The sequence below is a fragment of the Lolium perenne genome, chromosome 3 (assembly GCF_019359855.2).
Source record: "Lolium perenne isolate Kyuss_39 chromosome 3, Kyuss_2.0, whole genome shotgun sequence".
Classification (NCBI taxonomy): domain Eukaryota; kingdom Viridiplantae; phylum Streptophyta; class Magnoliopsida; order Poales; family Poaceae; genus Lolium; species Lolium perenne.
This window is the reverse complement of record NC_067246.2, coordinates 135,410,383-135,422,400: the sequence shown is the minus strand read 5'-3', so window position 1 is coordinate 135,422,400 and position 12,018 is coordinate 135,410,383. Positions and strand designations below refer to the sequence as shown.

Sequence of the window (12,018 nt, the reverse complement as noted above, 5' to 3'; positions counted from 1 at the left end):
GTACAGTCTGCATGTAATTATTAATCACTCTCACCTATTATATCAATAAAACAGCAAAAAAAGATCCCTGAAAAAATCAACAGCAGAAGTTTGTTTTGTAGACACTAGTCAAGCTTACTAAGCTAGTATCTCAGCATCAATATGTACAAGAGACTTGTGCAACCAAGTGAAGTCAAACACAGCAAGAGAGCAAAGTTTCAGAGCTAAAACCGCAAATCATCCTCATGTAGCCATGCATGAACGAATTAAATATCTAAGCTAACTGATGAACACAGAACACATAGCCTTAATTATATAAAGAAGCAATGCCTGATTAGGCTCGGAAAAAGAATGGGACTAGTCTACCTGATGAAAATGCTATATGGGCACAACAGAATGCTTTTCCAGAGGCAAGAAACCAGCATAATTTCAAGAAAGGACAATATTCATGAAGACATGGCATTACTTGTATTTCAATTGAACAATGCAAGCTGGCCGATCAGCTTACAAAAGCAATGTGATGTTCGACCATCAGAATGAACAAACGATCAATCAGTAAGACTACTGAATAACTAATGATACATATGGCAAGGAACATTCAAAGGGAAGTGGCATATTGTAATATTTGCAAGGCGATCACATGATATTTGCAAGGAACACACAGAGCTAGCCATTGCGCACAGGACAAAACAAAGTGGGAAATTGGACATACGGCTGGCAGACGATCAGATACACAGACAAGAACAAGCATACTGATAGAAGAGAAATTCAAAGCATAGGGAGACGATGAAGGGTGGCATTAATTATTACCAGAGGGGAGCGGGTGCGGCAACTCCCAAGCGCGAAGGAATCGGCTGGCCATGTGGCAGCTCGGCGGCGCAACTAGGCCATACACCTTGCATTCCACAACCTTGCGCGTGCGCACGTCGACGCCGAAGATGTTCTTGTCCAGGACAAAGTAGACGACGCGGGGGTTCTTGGGGTGGATGAGCGCAAGCACGGGAATCTTCTTGGGCATCCTGGTGGCCTTGTAGGTTTTGTCGGCCCAGATCTCAGTAAAGGTGGCCTCGTGCTCCAGCGTCCACTCCGTGGAGTCAGGATCGGCGAGCGTCCAGACGGCGACCTTGGGAGTGCCTCCGCCGCGAGTGTACGTGTCCACGAAGCGCAGCTTGCCGGCGCTGACACCCACGTACCGGTACTTGTCGGTGACTCCCCACCCCTCCCTGCAGTCGAGCACCGTTCCCGGCGGGAAGGGCACGAGGCCGAGGTCGGGCCTGTTGGTGAAGGGGTCGAAGTTGATGACGCCCCAGGAGAGGTCGATCCACCAGAGCCTCCCGAGGTGCGAGACGACGCCGATGGCAGTCCACGGGCGGGCCTTGACCGGGTAATCGACCTTCTTCTCGAACCACTCCCCGCGCTGGGAGGAGAAGCAGAGGAGCGTGGCTTTCTCGCAGCCGATGATCTGCTGGAACTCGGCGACCATGTAGTGGCCGTCGCCGGTCGGGGAGAGGGCGAGGCCGAGCTGGGCCTGGTGGTGGATGGCGTAGGCTGGCTCCGGGTCGGGGAGCTGGAAGGCGGAGGAGGTGGTGGCGTCGAGGACGAAGTAGCGCGAGGTCCAGTACTTGAGGAAGGTGGAGTGGTTGCGGCGGCGCTGGATGGTTTCTTGGGTCTCGGCGCAGCCCAGGTTGGCCTGGAGGAGGAGCAGGCCGGAGGGGTCGGTGCAGAGGACGAACGGGAAGTGGTGTGTCGTGGTCGGGCTCGGGGAAGACGCGCGGGGAGACGGTGAGGATGGAGACGCGAGGTGGCGCCGTGAGCGCGACGGAGACGTCGCTGCTGTCCGCCTCGGCGGAGATGCGCGCGATGCTGCCTAGGATGACCCACGAGGACGGCGGCGGCGGCGGGGCGGATGAAGAGGAGGGAGGCGCCATTTGGGATGGGCTGGGCTCGCAAGTCGCGACGAGAGGGAGGAGGGGAGAGCTGGCGGGGAGCAGGGGGCTGGCAGCCTTTATTTGAAGTTTGAACGTCTCGTCTCTTTGGAATGCTTTCCGTTGCGGTCAAAAGTTGTTTTGGTGTCGTTTTGCTCATGATCGTTCCTTTTCCTTCAACCACGAGTCCACGAGACACCGCGGAGATGCAACTGATGTGTAGTTGTACAACCATCCTCACTATTAAGTGTTAAGGTCTTTAGTTTTGAAATTTGATTAAATTTGAACTAATCCCTGACATGCCTGAACGAGACCTGTCCAAGGGTCATGGGAAGGACGCCAATTCAGAGAGGCGGGAGGCGCATGTGGCGGCATACTGCTGGAGGAGGGCGCCAAGGCGGCATGTATATTGGGTTTTTGCCGCAATAGTTTGAACTCGGGCGCCAGCCGGAGGGAGGTTGCACCAACGGTGGTGGAGGCCCTGCAAGGGGCAGTGGGCGTGGAGGCTTGAGGGTGCGGCTCCTTGGTGGTGATGGTGTGGTCAGCCCACTGCAACATGGAGCGGACCTCGTCGAAGGAGGGAGGTGGCCGCATCATGGGGATGAAGGACGCCTGCTTGTCTAAGCGACCGCTGATCCCGACGAGGAGAACCTTGATGAGTTGCCGGTCGTTGATAGGGTCCCCAAGCTCACGAAGCTCGTCGACGATGGACTTAAGCCGTTGGCAGTAGACGACGACCTGAGAATCACCCTGGACTGTGTTACGGAGCTTCGTGTGCTTCGACATTGTCTTCGAAAAGCTAGCGAAGGGTCGTCCAGAGAGCGGCGGCGTTGGTGGCGTGGCGGAAGACAGGGTTCAATATATTCGTGGACACCCGCTAGTAGATCCACAGGATGACTGCGAGGTCGTCCTTGACCCAACGAGGATCCGAGAGTCGGGGAACGGAGGTGACGACGACGTGATCCAGGAGGTTGCAGTGGCTGAGATGGACCTCGAAGAGATGGCGCCAAAGGTAGTAGTTGTGCTTTTGAAGATCTAGGGTAGTTGGGATTAGGGGTGTGACATCGGAGATAGTATATGCATAGTATACGGTGGTAAAGATAGTTGGGTCTAGAGAGGGCCGAGGAAGAAGATGCCACGACGAAGCTAGCGGGGTTGGTGGTGGCGAAGGAGGCGCACCACTCGAAGAAGCGGCGTGGCGGTAGCGGCGATGGGGTGAGCGGTGGAGCTACACCTGGGCAAAAATCGGGTCGGGATGGGTTTCGGGTCAAGCCTGAAAAAACCCGACCCGGCCTATAAATCGAGCCCGAACAGGCAAAAGCACGGCCCAGCCCAACAGGGGCGGAGCCAGGATTTGGACATGGGGGGGGGGGGGCGATGGAGACGGCACTCTCGTACACTATATAATATACTCATATATGAAACCTCACATATAATAAATTTATAGCAGCATTTTCTTTGGCAATGATGCTGCAAGTTTAGTTTTTTTTAGCTACACAAGCATACCCAGTGTGCTAATTTGAAGACCTCGGTTTAATTTAGATTTGTGATAATCTACATGATGCGTGCGGCTATAGCAATTTCATTGGGGCGGACCTACAACAGTTGAATCTAAAATTTCAACGAGAATTCTAGAGAATGAATCAGGTGGGTTAGTAAAAACAGCATGTCCTATTTCTTTCAGATCATTGTTAAACTACAGAAGTATACCTGAACTGAAACAAATAGTAAATTAGATCTACATATATTATCTGAACAGACGTAGACATTACAAATCAGGCAAGACGATTAGAAATAGTTCGCGTATATACCTTGAAAATTTGGTCCGGTGGTGGCTGATGCATTTACTGCACTAGACGGTGGTGTCACGCAGACAGGCGATCGATTAGCTGCGGAGTCACGGCATCGCTTCGTCCCTGATGCCCGAATTGCAATGATTAGCACCTGCGGGAGGAGACGAGAGAGCAAAACAGCCTGCAGGCACATCGTCACGGGAATCTTCTGTCGATGGCTCAACAGAGCGTCAGGTCGGAGCGGCGGCTGACTGCAATGCCCTATCTCGAAACTGAATCGAGGAGAACTGAAAGTGCTGAGACCTCACATATCTGTCTAGGTGCAGTCGTGCGTCCAAGATAGGGTCTAGTGGGTGTAGTGCGCCAGTTACGCCGGTAAATCAGTGTGCTCTCTGGGCTTGGCCCATGCCGGCAGCTCGATCTCTCGCTAATGGCCGAAAAATAACGATGATTAGTGCCTGCTTATATACTGCACATTAATACTGACCATTGCTACAGATTATTGAGGGGGGCCAATCCATGGGGGGGAGGGGTCTAGCCCCTGCTCCCCCCCCCCCCCCCCCTCCCTCCGCCCCTGCAACCCAAGAAGCCCGGCCCAAACCTTACCTAAATCGCGGAAAATGCAAGCCTGAGCCCAGCCTGGCCTGACATTCGGGCTCAAAAATCAGGCCCGAGCCCGACCCAAAGTGCAAGCCCGGCACGAGATTTTTGGGCCGGGCTGTCCATGCCCAGCTGTAGGTGGAGCCATACCCTAGGATCGGTAATAATTTGATACCATGTAGAATTATAATGAAACTTAACTTGTATTAGTTTTGGAGATTACAAGAGGTATATATATAGGCCTAAGCCCAACCGACTTAGCCTAAAACCCTAGCCGCCGTCTACTTGTATTACAAGCATAAACATAATCTAACAACTAACATGAACAAGTTTACTTCTACTCCACCAATAAATGCTAGTTAGGAAAAAGTAGGAGCGATGTTAAATTTATATCACCAGATGAGAGTGGACAAATAAAGTTCGTGCTATATGTATTTTTTTACTTTTTAATATTCAAAAGTTATATTTTAAACGGAAATTCAATTCGGCTCCTGGGTGCGTATGCTCCCTCTACTAAAAAATTATATTTTAAAATGTCGAAAAATTTGGACAAAAAATTCTACATGTATATCTTCATAATATACGTGCGTTTGTCAAGTTTCACGAAAAACCAATATTTTTTGTGGACTATATAAAAAAGAAAAAAGTTTATCTTGTGAAAAGCATTAGTTTTAGCACTGAATTTTATCTTTTTTACACATGTCACATGATAAGTTGGTTTTTTATGAAACGACTTTGTGAGCACGTAGCACGTGAAGATGTACGTGCGAACTTTTAGTTTTAATTTTTTAAATTTAAAATGTATGTAATATGCATTTCAAAATATTGAGAGCATATGGACCCATGTTCCAAAACACCGCTCCCTATTTTAAAATTTTATAAAGCCTAAAAAGAGGACCATAGGCTACGTGTAAAACTTAATAGAAACTAATTTATGTTCTAGGCTACTAACAAATCACCCATTGTTAAAATGGACGGGAAGGATGTGAACGGGGTGCACATGCACCCTATAATAAAAGTAAAAAAAATAATGCTATTTTAAAGTTTTAGAATTTTTTTTAAAATGCACATACGTAGATATTATGTTGATACTTATTTATGCAGATTTTAGGGCAAAAAAAAAACAACCATATGTGACCTACACAAAAATGTGAAACTGCAATTTCCTCTTTCTGCCATTATAGTGTTATTTGGACATTTTATCATTTTCGTGTAGGCCACATATAATCGTATTTTTTAATACAAACTTACACAAGTAAGTATCAACATAATATATTTATATGCAAATGTTTATTTGAATTTTTTTAAATTTTTTTAATGGATTGTTTCCAATTTTGGAGAAACCGGGTGTACTAACACCTGGTGCAACTGGGTATTTTCCGTGTTAGAATGTGCTATCACTATAAAATTTATTATATATTATTATTTTATATTATTATTTTTGTGTAAACTAAAATATTAAATAGTTTGCATTCAAGTTTTTAACGTTTGTAGTACACATCATTAGCTACATCTAAGATTTTGTTTAATTTTTTTAAAACATTAAAATACAAATTCAAAATATTTGAAAATAAAATGCTACATGAGCTCGCCTTTCGTTTTCAGTTTTCCTCACCAGATTCGTTAGAGCATGTCCACCGGTACTCCCTAAAAAAGCACTGGCATGCATGCCGGCAGCAGACTATGGGGAGTGCGCCTCAAACCAATTACATGCGTGGGCTGCATGTAATTAGTCTATGGGGACCGCGTCTCACACTAATTAGTCCAATAGAGACGCTAGCACTATGCATGCACATGTAAGTGGGGACAGAGAAAGTATGAGAGAGGAGAATCTTTAGAGGGTTGTGTCACATACAAGTGAGGCACATGCAACTTTTCAGCAGAAATTAGACGTCGGCGCTCCCAATCGTCTCTTTTTGCGAAGGGATTGCTACGAATGTGCCGGCGCTTTTATTGGGATCTCAAAGTGGTCGGCGCTTTATCGAGATCGCCGGCGTGGACACTTTCTCTCTAGGATCCCTAAAGTGCTATTGGGAGGCCTATGGAGAGGACTGGTGGAGATGCTCTTAAATGCTCTCTTCTTCAACCATGTGTCCTTGTAACTTTATAAAGGAAAAGTAGCAGCAACATCGTTCATAAATATGCACTTCTATATTTCCAGATTTTTTAAGGACTATGATGTTCAAATGTAAGTGCACATGTAAGTTTATAAAGGGAAAATATCATCAACATCGTTCATAAATATGCACTTGTATTTTTTCAGATTTCTTTAGAAACTATGACGTTCAAATGTTTGAAATAAAGAGCTACTCTCATGCGTCACTGGATTCGTCTTGAAATGTTGTATAAACTTAATGTCATGTATGCTGTTATTTTTCTATAAAGTCGGTTAAATTTTAAAAAATGAATTTGAACAAAAGATAGTTATCCAACAGTGTCAACGTGCTTCCCCCAAATTTTTGCTCATATTTCAGACGTGTAATTTGAAGGGCTGCATAGACGCGTTATCGAGTGGCCACAGCAGTATGTCGAACGAAGTTGCCCAGCATAATTTATTCCTTCGTAACAGAAGTGTTGGGAAATTTACAGGACGCACGCACACGCACGTTCTCAGCTAACAGATGGAATGACGCGCGAGCGACACGGCACACAAAGTATGGCACGAGACGCTCACTTCTTCTCCCACTCAGGCGTCCTTCCGTGCGGCGCGCCTCGCCGGCGCCCACCCGGTGCCCTCCTCGCCCATCAAGCCGACGTCGTTGAACATCTGCCCTGTCATCTGATCCGCCGCCTTCACCCGCAGCATCACGTCCTCCTCCTCGTCGTTGGCTCTCAGCGCCGCCTTCATGCCCGTGCCCTCCTCGCCCATCTTCCCCACGTCGTTGAACCCCGTCCCGGTCATCTGGTCCGCCGCCTTCACGCGCGTCATCACATCGTCCTCGTCGTGTGCATCACCCCTCCCCGCGGCCGTCGGCATTCCCTTCGTGCCACCGCCGCCGCCGCGCGCCTCGGCCAGCTTCTGCTCGATCACGTCCGTTGGCATCGTCATTTTCTCTTTGTCGTGGGGTTATTCTCACCAAAGACAATCTTGTTAAGCGGAATTGGCATGGAAGTACACGGTGTGTTTTTTGTCATCAGGACGAAACAATCAAACACTTATTCTTCCAGTGCCAGGTCGCGAGATCTATATGGTCTGTCATCCAAGTAGCGCCTACCTTGTATCCTCCGACTAGTGTCGCCAATGTCTTTGGCAATTGGCTTCATGGTATAGATTCAAGGTTTAAGTTGCTTCTTAGGGTGGGGGCGCTAGCAGTTATCTGGACGCTTTGGCTATGTAGAAATGACAAGATCTTTAATGATAAAAATTGTTCTTTGTTGCAGGTCATCTACAGATGTACATGTATTCTCCGTTCATGGTTACCAGCGAGTGGAGAACCGACAGCTATGTACGGAGGTCTGTACACGGTTGGAGGCTACAGCGAGGGATACTTTTTCCTTACATAGATGGCAGCATAGTCTACGGATAGATGCCCCACCTACACTTTAGGCATTATATGATTCATCGTTCCGGTATGTATCTCGCCTAGTTTTTATTATTTATCCTTTTGAACTTGAGACAACAAAACGGCTGTGTGCATCCTGGTTATGCGCCTAGTTTTTATTATTTATCCTTTTGAACTTGAGACAACAAAACGCAGAGGCTGGATGTAATTGCTTTTTGAAGTAATAAAGCATTCTTTATCGAAAAAAAAAGTTATGCAACAGTGTCAACGTGCTTCCCCAAATTTTTGCTCATATTTCGGACGTGTAATTTGAAGGACTGCATAGACGCGTTATCGAGTGGCCACAGCAGTATGTCGAACGAAGTTGCCCAGCATAATTTATTTCCTCCCTGACAGAAGTGTTGGGAAATTTACAGGACGCACGCACACGCACGTTCTCAGCTAACAGATGGAATGACGCGCGACACGGCGGCACACAAAGTATGGCACGAGACGCTCACTTCTTCTCCCTCTCAGGCGTCCCTCCGCGCGGCGCGCCTCGCCGGCGCCCACCCGGTGCCCTCCTCGCCCATCAAGCCGACGTCGTTGAACATCTGCCCTGTCATCTGATCCGCCGCCTTCACCCGCAGCATCACGTCCTCCTCCTCGTCGTCGGCTCTCAGCGCCGCCTTCATGCCCGTGCCCTCCTCGCCCATCTTCCCCACGTCGTTGAACCCCGTCCCGGTCATCTGGTCCGCCGCCTTCACGCGCGTCATCACGTCGTCCTCGTCGTGTGCATCACCCCTCCCCGCGGCCGTCGGCATTCCCTTCGTGCCATCGCCGCCGCCGCGCGCCTCGGCCAGCTTCTGCTCTATCACGTCCGTCGGCATCGTCATCTTCTCCTTGAACGCCTGCGTCAACCCCTGCGCCGCCCCGAAGATGTTCTCTGTGGCCGACTTCGACCTACAAATTCAACGAATCGCACATTAATTCAGCACAAGTTAAAGGCATGGCATCCTGACCCGCAGCGCCCGCTGGCAGCAATGGCAACTCAATTACCTCTCCTCTTCGGACGGCTGGTGCGTGCGCAGCTGCTCCTCCTGGGCTTTCTCCGCCGCACGACGCCGCACCTCCTGGCCCTGCTGCCACGCTGACTCGTTCGTCTCGCCCTTCCCTTCCTTGGCGTCGCCTGCGAGCGCTTGCCGGGCGCTCTCCTTCTTGTCCACCATGTACTCCTTGGCTTGCTCTGCCGTCTCCCACGCCATGTCCTTGGCGCCACCCGCCTTGTCAGTCACCATCTCCGCCGCACCACGCGCCTTGTCAGCCGCCGCGTCCTTGGTCTCCTTCGCCGTCTCCTTCGTCTTCTCCGCCGCCGCATCCTTCGTCTCCATGGTCTTCCTAGCGGCGGCCTCTGCCGTCTCCTTTGTCTTGTCCACCGCCGCGTCCTTGGTCTGCGCTGCGGCGTCCGCCATCTCCTTCGCCCTCTCGGCCGCCGCATCCTTGGTCTCCTTCGCCTTCTCAGCCGCCGCGTCCTTGGTCTCCTTCGCCTTCTCAGCCGCCGCGTCCTTGGTCTCCGCGGCCTTCCTCTTGGCGGCCTCCGTCATATCGCTCGCGCTCTCCTTCCCTTCCTCGGCCTTCTGGGAGGCGTAGCCGCCGTACTGTCCAAGTTTTTCCCCGGCGGTGTCCGTGACGCCGGCTGAGTGGCTGTCGTAGGCCGTGGGTGTGTCCCGGGCGCTGCCGGAGAAGGTGTCGCGGACGGCGCCCAGCAGGGAGCGCGCGCTCTCCTGCACGCTGCCGAAGATGCCGGTCCGCCGTCCAGGGCTGCTGGGCTCGTGCATGTCCCGCCTGGCTGCGGCGAGCTCATCGGCTGCCTTCTGCGCCGCGGACTGCGCGCGCTCCTCGCGGCGACTCTGCTCGGACGCCATGGCTGCCTGGCTAGGTGATCTTGATGGTGTTGTAGTGCTGGTGGTGGTGCGTGACCGTGAGAAGAAGATCGATGCTACGCTCGGTCAGAGGTGTTTGGCTGTGCGACAGTGCGAGAGAGAAGCGCCCGACGACAGAGCTTAATACGGTGGCGAGCGGCGACTGGCGAGAGATATCTGGAAGGGCGCGGGCGCGAGAGCGGTGGCGGCCGGTGACCCGCGAGAGCCGCAGAGCACGACGCGTGTGAGAGGAGCGGACACGTACGCGCGCACGGCAGCGTGGTGCTCGAGGTTGGATACATGCCGACATGTGCCAAAAGGGATAAGCTTACGAACTCGAACTCGGTTAAGTTTTGTTTGACACTAGAGTTTCATGGACATAGCAGGGACAATCCTCACCAAATTTCAAATCTCCACTTATATTTTTAAAATATGTTTGGTATTGAAGTCTCAAGTGAGTTTAGTTCTAACTTACTCTCATTTTTTCCTAAATCTTAGTGTATTGCTTAATCACCAATACTTTACCCCTGCCCGGTGAATTATGGATGAGGTTTTATGGGTGGATGATGGTAGATGTCACATCCCCAAAAATTTCAAATTTTGAAATGTGAAATAAAAATAAAATATGTGCTTGTTTGTTTGTCTTGATTTAAAATTTACAAGAAATTAAAAGTTTTTTAAGTTATTTATTAAAAGTAATTTTCAAAATAGTGTTTTTAAAGACTTTTGGTTTCAAAATAATTTCAAATAAAACATATTTTGACTTTCAGGATTTTCAAATCCTTGCTAGATTTTTATTTGTGAAAACAAAATCCTCAAACCTTATTTTGAAATATTAATGCACAAGTAGTCATATAGGCTAAAGTATTATTTTATTTTCACTATGAAAAATAAATAGGTTCCTTAATGTTCTAGAACACTATTTTTCGTTTTACAAGTCTTTAGAAATATGTTTGAATAAATTTGAAGGCCTAATACAAAAATTATGAAAAAAATAAGAAAAAGCAAATAATCAAAAGAAAAAAAAGAGAACCGGACCAACAGGACCGACTGGTCTGGGCAACCACCCGAACTAGCCCACCCTAGCCTCCTCCTGCTCTATGTTTTTTTTCCTTCACTTCTCTCTTGGACCGGATTTTAATGGCCCATTTGGCCGATCAGTACCGACCGAAGGGTCATCGTCTTTTTTCATGTTTTTCTTGACCAAACACATTGTAGGTATAAAATTAGCATTATTAGAAAATGTTTTTCAATGCGATTACAACTATGCTAACTACGTACAATATAATCATGATTTTATTGTAAATTTTTTTTTATCAATTTTCATCTTAAAATACGCGTGCGATTATTCATCAAAACAGAAGTAGCATATATAAATGATCCAACTCCATGTCCCTATCCAAAACAACTGGAATAATTTGAAAACAACCTCGTGAACCTAAATAAAGTCCTTCTATTTTGGAAGGCAAAGCCTACCAAATATTTCACCATACGATGAACTCAGTGTGTTGAATGCGGCTACAGTCTAAATGACATGAATAAGTCAAGTAGTTTTGTTATTTGTATCTATTGATTTAAAAAGAAACACTATAACATTATGAACATGAATTTGCATAAGTTCATTGAGAAAATATATCAGATTTTAAAATATGATATGTAGGTATGTAAATAGTTTACAAAGGAGTCTTCTCCGCATGCTCGTCCCCTGCCTCAACACTTTTCACGTGACCTTGGCTCATACATGCCGCCGCCGCTCTCACTCCGCATGTACCGCCGCACGCTGACAATGGCTCCTGCCTGCTCGTTTGCCGCCGCCAATAAAGGAAAGAAGGCAAGGACCCAGACGGTCAGACCTGTCCTCCACGTTGAATCACTCGCCGCTGCCGGCCCCAGAACGAGGGCGACGCGGGGACTACGGCTTCTGCTCCGGGGTTGGAGCGCTGATGCGGCCTCCCCCAAGACAAGGCATAGCCTTCGGCGCGGCGGCGGCGTCCTCCAACGCAATGCAACGATGTTTCAGGGAAACAATTTATAACACAGCTAGCATAATAGAATTACAGAGCCCTATGGCAGAGACACTACAATTCACCTCACCACTCCTATTACGATCACCTGGGACACCACATGAACACACGCACACCAAACCAAAGCCACAGAGAACGGGTCAGATTGCATGCCAAGACACATAATCGTTGCACCGTGGCCATGCAGTCCTCCAACAATTTCTGGCAGTTGGACACTAAGCGCTCGAGGCGGACGCAGTCTCCGGAAACTGCCGGCGGGAGGCAGCCATCCTCGCCTCTACGCCCCCGGCCGT

The 12,018-nt window shown here is 48.8% G+C and overlaps 2 protein-coding genes and 1 non-coding gene across 4 annotated transcripts; all 3 read right to left on the bottom strand.

Moving 5' to 3' along the window:
* Positions 1–778: 778 nt before the first annotated feature.
* On the bottom strand, positions 779–1,975 carry LOC127342511 (uncharacterized). The gene has a single exon (XR_011755423.1). It is a non-coding gene; the product is annotated as an uncharacterized protein (transcript).
* Positions 1,976–6,823: 4,848 nt separating this feature from the next.
* Positions 6,824–7,350, bottom strand: LOC139837583 (uncharacterized). Its single transcript, XM_071826963.1, has one exon. It carries the CDS (start codon positions 7,344–7,346, stop codon positions 6,984–6,986), a length of 363 nt encoding a protein of 120 aa, XP_071683064.1. The 5' UTR covers positions 7,347–7,350; the 3' UTR covers positions 6,824–6,983.
* An 802-nt stretch (positions 7,351–8,152) lies between these two features.
* On the bottom strand, positions 8,153–9,832 carry LOC127342510 (uncharacterized). 2 transcript variants are annotated; one of them, XM_051368473.2, is made up of 3 exons: positions 9,327–9,832; positions 8,839–9,293; positions 8,153–8,742 (listed from the first exon to the last, which is right to left on the bottom strand). In XM_051368473.2, exons 1-3 carry the CDS (start codon positions 9,702–9,704, stop codon positions 8,313–8,315), a joined length of 1,263 nt encoding a protein of 420 aa, XP_051224433.1. In that variant the 5' UTR covers positions 9,705–9,832; the 3' UTR covers positions 8,153–8,312. The 2 variants fall into 2 exon arrangements, with proteins under 2 accessions (XP_051224433.1, XP_051224432.1); XM_051368472.2 differs by having other exon boundaries at positions 8,839–9,832.
* Between the last annotated feature and the right edge of the window lie 2,186 nt (positions 9,833–12,018).